This window comes from Sphaeramia orbicularis, chromosome 1 (assembly GCF_902148855.1).
Source record: "Sphaeramia orbicularis chromosome 1, fSphaOr1.1, whole genome shotgun sequence".
Taxonomy (NCBI): Eukaryota; Metazoa; Chordata; class Actinopteri; order Kurtiformes; family Apogonidae; genus Sphaeramia; species Sphaeramia orbicularis.
The window spans coordinates 52,720,093-52,730,787 of record NC_043957.1 but is presented as its reverse complement, the minus strand read 5'-3'; the positions used below and the strand labels follow the sequence as shown (position 1 = coordinate 52,730,787).

The window sequence follows — 10,695 nt, the reverse complement described above, 5'->3', positions numbered from 1 at the left end:
TCTTGCTATATCTAGTTCATAAATACAGTATAATATATCGTTTTGTGCTAAAATCAAAGCTGTGCTGCAGTTAAAAAAAAAAATCTCAACATCAATAACATACTGGGAATGAGCTTGCCTGTATAGATTGCTTACAATATTATGTTTACAGTGGTTTTACAGTGTTTTTAATGTCCCTGATCGTAGGTTTGTATTTTTTTTAATTATAATACAGGAAATAATGAGAGGGAGGATCCGTCATTATATGTGTGTGCATGTGTGTGTGTGTTTGTAAGTGTGCAATTGTTTTTTATTGAATTTGTGTCGGTTATTTGTGTTAAAGCCTGAAGAAACAGAGACATTTAAAACAGGAAAATGGAGATTTCTTATGGACAGAGCCATGTGATGTGGTCATGATGTAAACATCTCTTTTACAAACAGTTACTCAGTCTGTCTTTTGTTATATAGATGGGTGCCATGGTTATCAATCACATGTACAATAAAGAACACAATACCACAGAAATAAACATCGATCTCACTGCCATCAAATCGAACGACCAGCAACTTCCTCCAGCCTGCGTCTGTCAGTCAGTTTGTTAGTTTGTGTGTCTGCAGGGTTTTCAAACAATTTACAGGAGTATGAGGCAAACTTTTAACATTAATAAACAATATATTCAATTGAAATAATAATCGAAAGAGAACAAAACAAAAAAAAAGAGACAATATATCCTTTAAGAGTGGACGAGCACACAGAATGTTGAATATATTACATCGATGTGCGGACGGTCCGATCGGTTGCCAGTTAGAAGTTCAGTGTCTCTGACATCATCTTCCACCAGTCCATCAGCTCCTCCCTCTCCTCCTCCTTCCTCTCCATCAGAGACTCCAGCTCAAAGTCCACCTGAGACAGGAAGACAGAAAGTTTACATTCCAGTTCTAATAAAAAATAACCGCACACTTTCAGCATAGCGTGACATCTTAATAAAATATGAGTTCCCCTGAAAATTTGATTTGTGAAATTTGGGTGGAGTCTCACTGAGATTGATGCTGAATTGAGATACTGCCTATGGGGCATTTGTGCATTTCTATTTTGCTAGATCTTCACCATCAGGGATAGTAGTTTTAATAAGGCCACAACTAATGTCTGACTTATGTGCAAGGGTGACTCTTTACTAACTCTGTTGGGTTTCTGTAAATTGGCTTAAAATTTGATTTGATTTGATCTATCTCTCCTTAATGTGAAGCACTTTGTAACATGTTGTTTTAAAAAGTGCTGTATAAATAAAGCTTTACTTACTTACTAATACACTTCAATTAAAAGAAAAAAAAAACAACAAAAAACAATGGCCCGTGATACAATGAAGACTATTTTTTCTTATTTTTTCTACTTTTGTGTGATGAAAAATATTGATAAGAAATGAGTAAGGATTTATACAATTAAATAAGGGCAAATTTGTCATCGGTTCATTCTGTTTGTGTGCTGCCTCTTGGCCAGGTCGTTATTGAAAATTAGAATCAGTTCTCAACTAACTTATATGGTTAATTAACGGTTAGATAAAATAAAATCAATTTATAGAAGAGTATTTGTAAAAGAGTAATGCTTATACTACAATAAAAATGCACCAAAAACAATTAAATGATGACCAATTTGTGTTTTTTTGTTGGTTTTTTTTTTGGCATTTACTACATTTCAAATCCCCTCTTTCTATTTTGCTAAAGATGACTGTAGATAAAAGAGTTCTTTCTTTTTTGGAGTATTTCAAAGCTAAGTAAGAAAACAAATGTTCTGGTGGCGAGTGCAGTGCAGGGCTCAGCAGGTCAAACAGATAACCTAGTCAATATGAGACACTCTGAGAGGCGTCTGTTGTGTGTGATGAGCCTTACCCTGGTTGCAGGGCTGTAGGGAACAGCCACCTTCTTGATCACAGTCAGGTATCCTGGAGCAGAAGCTGCCACTTTGTAGTTTCCTGGAGCCAGAAGGCGCCAGTAGTCTCCATCTTTGGCTACAGAACATTAACAGTTTCTTTTAATGCATGAGGGGAAGCAACACACAGTATCAAGATAGAAACAGGATGGAAATGGTCTAAAGATGCAAGTAATCAGTGGTGGACAGAACAAACTGAGGTACTTTACATGAATATTTACAGTTTAATTTTGTGGAAATACTCAAATCACTACATTTGTTTGACAGCTTTAGTGGGCTATGTGTCATGAAACAGGGGATACAGGACAGTATATTGGGACATATTGTGATATTTGTGAGAGTGATATAGTGTGATATTGTATAGTATAAAGCACACACTACCATGTATCACTACCATATATCATATATACAAAAATCTGGGTAAAAAAGAAACAATCAGGTGTATTGATGCACACCCATGTTAGTTGCTACTTATTTTTTCTCATTCCAATTTTTTTTATTTCCTGTCTGACCAGTGAAAAACCACGTGTCTAAATAAGTTAAAAACTGACAAATAAAATGTTCCTGTGCTGGTTGAGAATTCTCCTCCATGTTACACTGAACAAATTCGTTCAAAACTCTTTTTTATTTCCTCACATATCTGAAAACTGACATTTTTCTGAGTGGATAAAAAAAAAGACTTTTAAGAGGACAGTGACCCTACAAACATATGATGATCTTATAGTATGTGATGTATTATCATATATTAAACCATGGACAGTATATAAAGTAGTTCAAAAGAGCTCAGATTTAAACATCTATAGCAATAAAATGCAACATACACATTAATGCACCAGTAAAATATATCTAAAAATCTAAAAACATCATTTAAAATAAAGTATAGAAGACAAGAAACGTTATACTGCACAATGACTGCTTTTACTTATAGCACTTTTAGTTCACTTAATATCATTTTTCTTAAGTAAGATTTTGAAAGCAGAACTGGATTATTTGCTATTAATGCTTCTACTTTAGTAAAAGATCTGAATGCTTTACTGAAGTACCTCATCTACTGACAAAATGTTGCATTATCTAGTTTCACCACTAGATGGTACTACTCCCTTAACATTTTTTTAATATACCTTGTGTACACTGAGAGAGGTGTAGTGAGACATTTATGGTGGATAGGATAAAGTAACTTAGCACTAAATACCTGTGGTAATATCATGGTCGATACCCTCCACAGAGATGGTGGCATTGGAAATAGGGTTGCCCTGCAGGTCACGTACAAAGCCCTTGACGCCACGGTGAACCTACAAACAAGAACAGAATGTTTGTGAATATTGCACAATTTAAGAACAGAGAGAAGGACTTCTGCTAAGAGTCACCTGTAACATCCTCCTGACAACAAGGAGAGTACAAGTTTTGGCTTTTTTTTTTTTTTTTAAACTAAATAATTGCCTTTATTAGAAACATTGTGATGCAACAGTTTTTCAGATGCTATTTTTTATGGAATGTCCTTTGCAGTGGACAGTATTTGTTTATTTATGTATTTATTTATTAATAAAGCTGTGAAACTCTTGTCCCCTATAGAGGACAAAAATGCTTTGGTGGATCTCAGGAGGATATGAATTCTGATCATTTTAGACAGACAGCTTCACTCAAAACTACTAAACCCAAATTAAACTTGAAAACAGAGGCAGCAAGTTAAGCAAAAATACGTATAAATTTGCATTTTGAAGCCGTCAAGATTTATTAGTTTTTATGAAACCACCTTTTAGCCACTGTACATTCAGACTCATTATATTCATATAACCATTCAGACTGCATAATAGTTCCCAGTTATGTTATGTTATGCTATGTTATGTTATGTTATGCTGTGTTATATGTTACGCTACGCTACGTTACGTTACGTTATGCTCTGCTATGTTATGTTATGCTATGTTATATTATGTTATGTTATGTTCTGCTATGTTATGTTATGCTATGTTATGTTATGCTCTGCTATGTTATGTTATGCTATGCTATGTTATGTTATGCTCTGCTATGTTATGTTATGCTCTGCTATGCTATGTTATGTTATGTTGTTATGTTATGCTGTGTTATGTTATGTTATGTTACGCTACGTTACACTACATTACGTTACGCTCTGCTATGTTATGTTATGCTATGCTATGTTATGTTATGCTCTGCTCTATGTTATGTTATGCTATGCTATGTTATGTTATGTTATTTTTATGTTATTAGTACCTGATTCAAAGCACCAACATGTACATCAGTGACACTATATGCACTACCCACCTGTTCAATGTAGTTAACAAGTGAGTTGCGGTTCTGTTCCCAGTAGGTTTTCAGCGTGTCCTCATTGGGGAACTTGTCACAGCTGAGCTCCAGAGTGATCTCAAAACAGTTACTGCTGAGGTAGTTGAAATCCTGCATTCCTACAAGGGGTCAGAAAAGTGTACAATTGAGAAAGACAGAAAGATTAGTGTTAACAAACAAACATGGCAGGAAGTGAAAACTATGTAACAGTAGAGAACATACGCAGACATTTTAGTAAAGCTACACAGATACTAGGTTTGGTTTTGGTTTCTGGTCAGAAAAAGGATCAATTTAGCTGAAAAGTGAAAGTTATAAAAAGATTTAACTGTTCATGGGTCAAATGTGACCTGTGTTTGGGTTAATAAGAAGTACAGAAAAACAAGTAAAACAATCACTGACAAAGACTATTATTAACACTATTCTGACACTATTATCAGGTAAAACGTTTTGTCAAGTTCCTCCATAACCATACTATTTTATGTACCTCAGACCATGTTTAAATTGCACAAAAAATTTTTGCAGCATATATTGAGATAGTGAAACTGTGAAATACCTAAACATATTTTCACCTGATGATCACGACAACCACAGTTTCTTGTGTCTTACCTCCTGGCACACTGTACCAGGCGCCTCCGTTTGTGATGCCATCTTTGAAGCTGGAGTCGTCGTCGTTCTTACGGCAGGGGGGTCGGTGAGGGTCCGACATAACTGGGTTGTAAATGGAGTAAGCCCTCGCCAGAGACTTAAACATCACATCATCTGGACTGGCGCTGTACTCGTGGGTGGAGCCTTAAGAGGAGGAAGGAGAGGGAAAAAGAACAAACATATGTTTATTGTTTACAAAGCCACATTTTTATTGAACACCTGCATCTGCAACACTTTTAATTTGTGCTAGTGCAAACACTTATTGTGTGTTTTAGGTCATAAGATTTGTAGTCTGAAACATCCTTTGCCTTCCCTTAACCCATGAAGACCCAGTGCTACTTTTGTTGCAGTTCCTAAATGAATTTAGTAAATGTAACTATTTAACCTTTCTTTATCACTATTTATTATAATATTATCCTCTGTATTTTACACTGTTTCAATAAAATCATGTATTTTTCTACATTTAATTCACTGACCATGTAGATGTTCTTAAAAACTCAGGTTAAAGTTGAGGGTTATTGTAACCAAACAGAGGAAACTGAAGAAAAAGGTGACTTTTTTAGCAAAATATATCATTAACTGAGCATAAAACAAGTGTTTCCATCCACTGTCATTTATCCAATTAATGTTGTAAAAGATGACAGTGTTTCCACATTCCCTACGGAGCCTCTGAACGTCCAAATGGGTCATATCTGATGACCATGACGAGATGACAAACTGCATTTTACACCAATTATTTACATGTATCGATAGGATTGATTGATCAGTAGATGCTTCTGGTCAAAGGTGAATGTTTGGGTCTTTACGAGTTAAAATAAATTCATGTCATTCTGAAGAAAATCTAATGAAACACCAAGCTGAAGACAAGCTTGAACTTTATCAGACCTCTGTGGTCCATCATAAGACCTTCAGATGTACCTAGACCTAGTGCAGCACCACCTGCTCCCTCCTCCACCTCCACAGCAATGAATGAAGTCCCGGAGGTAGAAGTAGCTGAACGCATCAAAGATGGAAGTAAGGTATTCGTTGAGTAAAGGAACAGTTGATAGACCAGACTGACCTCATTATAATTACAGCATATGGCATAAGAAGTAAAAAGAGTAAGATTTGGGTAAAAAGGGTAAGACTGATGATTTGATGGGTTATTGGTCTAAATATGTGTAAGGTGGTGCAGGGCCACTTCTTTCCTCTTTCCTTGACTTTGGCTCTTGGCTATAGATTGCATCTTTATCTTAAATGTGCTTTAAATCTTCTATTTTATATCCTTACATTTTTCATTACCGTTTTAACCAGGAGCCACAAATAAGTGCCTACATTATTCTTTAAGTACACCACTGATAACTTCCTTGGTTCATTTTGCATCTTTAAAAGGCTTTTTGTTGATTTCAAGCCAACATCTCACAAGCAAGATTTATTCACTTTGACTGATATCATAATTTTATTACATTCTTAACATTTGGGTATATGAAGTCTTAGTATTTGTATTTTGCATTTACATGGATCTTATTTGTTTATACATACAGTAATGTACAGATGTTTTAGGCAACAAGTAGGTTTGTTATTTTAGCAAGAATATCATGATATGTGTATTATAATGTATGTCTCTGTAACAAGATCCAACTGAAATACAGATCAACATTAAAAACAATGAAAAAAAAAAAAACCCACTTTATTTAGTGTTTTGTGAGATCTATCATTTTGCTGTATTTCAATGAAGAGACTCAGAAATAGATATTATGCTCATTACAAGAATGAAAAAACAACACCTTTATCTGGATTGTTTCATAGCACCAGTTGAAGAGTTTCACAGTCAGAATTCAGAGCCATGTGTGAGGCTGCTGTGTGTGTTGTAGGTGCAGGTTCATACCAGTGCGGGTTTCATCATATGGATAATTGGCCACCACGTCTCCTCCATGCAGGTTAGCTGAGAGGACAAAGGGGATATCCATGATCCAGTGGACGACAGCCTTGGTCTCAGGAGCCAGCTGCCAGAACAGAATTTGATCAATTACATATAAAAATGAAGTGATACATGCATGGACTTTTCTTATTATTATTTTATTCCAAATATTAAAGGCCTTACTAATCATTAGCCAGCCTCCTCTAGTCATAAGTAAGAAGGAAAGTAAGTCTGGTTCCATTGTATCTTAAAAAACACATCTGTTTAGAAGGTACAGGTGTCTATGGTCTGTGGTCCAAGAATTTGCTCTTATCTTATTTTAACAAAAGGCCCTTATTGAACTAGATAAAAAGGGATTTTCTGCTGCCTATTCTTGGCACTAATTGCAAAGCATCCTGAAACTGAAAGGATCCAAGTCATTGTAAGTGACAAGTCACATAACCTTTTAAGACTCAGCAGGAATGTAATGGAAGACAAACAATGAAGTGATCCTATCCTATGCAGACAGTCCTGATACACACAGTCCTCTGTCCTGAAGCGTCCTATTGCTATCAACTGTAAATCAATGCACTTAAATGACTGACATTGTAGTATTAGGTGACAGGCTGCCTTACTTTGCTTAACATTTTTGTCTGGTGTTGGAGTTTCATGACCTGATGTCTCTTTGGAGTCAAAAACACATCAGACCTAAATACACGTCAGACTACCTTGGACCTCTTCTGATAGTCATTCAACATTGTGGACTTGTACTTAGAATAAACTGGATAGTTATTGTGCTTTTGCAGTCGAGAAAAGCCAATATTTAAAAGGATGTTTTAAACAAAAATAAAGCATTTTATGTTTGATTTTGGTCATTTTTTAGAAAGTATAGCCTGCTACTTCCCTGTGTGTTTGTAATTAGTGACACAGTCTGTATGTGACATGACACATGACAGCCAGTTACAGAGCCTCTATAATACCCCACAGGTCAGCACAGGTTACCAGGTCAACAGCCATATGGCTCATGCAAAAGGTGAATAGTAAAGCTGGCATTAGAAAAAGTATAAACACATATATATATATATATATATATATATATATATATATATACACATACACACACACACACACACACACACACACAGTTTTAAAAAAAGAGTGACTACCCACTTGTTAAGTCACTCTCCTCTTCTTTATAAGTCCGTTGTCAAATCTACCTACTTATTCATTGTTCATATTTCATTTGTTAATTTTGCAGGTTAAAATTTAAATATTGAAATAAGATTTAGATTTATTCTATTAATGGGTTAGAAAGTTCTACTGTAAAGTAATTTACTGTATGTTTTACTTTCACCTTATAATATAATTAGTCTTCTATAATTATTTGCATGACCTTACTGGTCCTCTATAGAGAGGACTGTGATAATCTCATAGATTGTTGTTTTGGTCTTTTAAAGCGAATTCTTCAACAGAGGAAATATTAACATTTTTGTACCTTAGTGTTCTCATCCACAGCCTTCTTCATGTTCTGTAACAGGTGATTGTTGGCTCCTCCCTCCCGTTCGTTGATGTAGATGATCCGGTCCAGATCAGGGAAGTTACGGTTCAGATCCACCCCCTGTGCGTTACTGCGGCCCACGAACCAGTCCTTGATCTCTCCAGGCTGAGCAGGAAACAGAGGATGATGAGAGGATAGACAGAGTCCGGAGACTGTGCTGAGTTTGACTCATTCTCGCCTGCTGCAGGTGTGTAATTGAAAGCCTAGCATTGTGGCTGCTGTTGTTAGTCTGTGGTTGGACTGCGTGGTCTGACACAGTGTGTTTCTGTTCTCATGTGTACCTGTGAAGCCGCCTTCTCAAAGCCGTCTGGGTTCATGGAGGGCATGAGATGGATGCGGGTGTTATGGATGAGGTCGATGATGGTCTCGTTGCCTTGCTGGTACTGGTTGCACAGGTACTGGGCCAGGTAGATGAGCAGCTCTCTGCCCACCGCCTCATTGCCGTGCATGTTGGCGATGTACTTAAACTCAGGCTCTCCTACAGAAACACAAAACAAGGACCATTACTGCATTACTGATCAAACATAGTGATTTAATTATAAATTATGGGCAACTACTGGTAATGTAACCACTGCAAAAGTTAAACAGAATAATCTGAAAATTTATTTGGCAAAAAAGTGCCCTAGAATTATCTTCAAAACTGGACGGAGGGAAGCGTAAAACTACTAAACTTCTTGGCTGTACAAATGAATCCTCTGATAACAGGGATCTAGAGGGACATTCATACGCATAGGATAGGAGGGCTTAAAAAAAATCAAATCAAAATCAAATCAAAGTTTATTTATATAGCACTTTACAACAACATAAAGAAGCCCAAAGTGCTTTACATCTAAAAGCATGATAAAATCATAAGATAGAAACAGGTTAGTCAAATACCATAAGTATGCATAAAATAAAAAGGACACAATACACAGTGATGAAAAAAGAGAGAAGAAAACAAAAGTATGGACATGTTTATATAACACTGTATGAGATGACTCTGTAAAAATTAAGATAAAAAATGTTAGTCAATCACATTTCACAAATCAAAAACTCCACAAATGTTATGAACACCTACAGATACAATCCTGAACAAAATCTGAACTACCCCTTTTGGACCATCCTGCGTGTTCCCCTGCTCTGAATCCCATTGAGAACATTTGGGGATGGATGGAAAGGGGGAGCCTCCTGGAAACACTTAAAGATGTCCAAACAAAGTTTTGAAGTGATCAATAAGAATGGAGGGGCTACTCACTACAGAGTCATTTTTTGACACCTTTAGCTCTGTTTTTGGGTGTTTTTTTTTTATCCTATGGTCTTAAAATTTTGATGAGCTGATGAATAGCCTATTTGACTTACTGTTTGCCGCATTTCAAATGACAATTATTGTTATTTATTCTCTGGTCTTAAGGTTTTGTTTGGGAGAGTACATGTACAGGCCAGACTCAAGAGCACATATTTTCAGTTGTGTTAACCCTCTGTAACCTTCTGCTTTACTGCTTGGTATTTTTCACAGTAAGATTCTTAATATATTGTGTAGGACTGCAGGTCGACAGAAACACAATCTGGCTCTGTTTTCCAAGTCCACATTGGTGGGGATGTTCCGTCATCTGTGATGTTTCCCACAATGTCTGAGGTGAATATGATTAACATACATTATACAGCTCATAAACAGGTCCTCTGCCCTTAGATTCTTTATACCTTCCAGTAGAACTCTATTAAACCAAAGCCGTTAATGCATGTGTGTGAATGTTACTGCACTTTGACATGAAATATCTGTCCTCGCATGTAATCCCTTTTCTATTATGATCATATTTATCTGACAGTTTCCACTGATTGACGCAATCGCGAGGATTAAAAAGTCCCATTGACATCACTGTATTTGTTGACGGAAGAAATTTCAATGTGTAGTCATGGAAACTAATTTCCTCTCTTATCTCTGTCAGGGATACAGTATTTCTCATGATAATGGAGGTAACCCTGAACACACACACACACACTCATAATCTGGCTGGGACACACAAACTACACACTCCGTCAATGCCAAACACACTGACTCATCAGCTCAAAGGTTAAACAGAATTAAACATCACAGCCCACAGCTCGGTTTGACCAATAATGACTGAGACCCAGTGGATTATCGAGCTGCACTGTCACAGATTGTTCCTCCTTAAAGTCCAGTGAAGAAAAGCCGCCTGTAGTGACAGGTCTGGGGTCAGACTTCAGTGGATCACAGAGTTCGAATCCAGGGCAGGATGTTACGACATGAGGGACACCACAGAGCTTTGGAACATAAAAACAACTAAATGTTTGTCACTTGAATCAGTGACTCACACCACTATCAGAAAGAAAGTTAGTAAAAAGTCTTGTATCTCCATGTTTGTCCACGTTGTTGTTGGGACTGGAATGTTTTGGACGTATTACTATTGG

General features: G+C 36.5%; 1 protein-coding gene across 1 annotated transcript in view; it reads right to left on the bottom strand.

Annotated features, from left to right (window-relative positions):
* cpe (carboxypeptidase E) overlaps positions 1–10,695 on the bottom strand; it is a 31,597-nt gene that overhangs the window by 328 nt on the left and 20,574 nt on the right. The window contains exons 2-9 of the mRNA XM_030141388.1: positions 8,568–8,764; positions 8,224–8,391; positions 6,717–6,834; positions 4,811–4,993; positions 4,184–4,323; positions 3,096–3,195; positions 1,864–1,982; positions 1–880 (exon numbers count right to left, since the gene is read on the bottom strand). The exon at positions 1–880 is cut by the window's left edge and continues 328 nt beyond it. Of these exons, the coding sequence (XP_029997248.1) occupies positions 782–880; positions 1,864–1,982; positions 3,096–3,195; positions 4,184–4,323; positions 4,811–4,993; positions 6,717–6,834; positions 8,224–8,391; positions 8,568–8,764 (1,124 nt within the window). The 3' untranslated portion in view covers positions 1–781. The remainder of the gene's footprint in view (positions 881–1,863; positions 1,983–3,095; positions 3,196–4,183; positions 4,324–4,810; positions 4,994–6,716; positions 6,835–8,223; positions 8,392–8,567; positions 8,765–10,695) is intronic.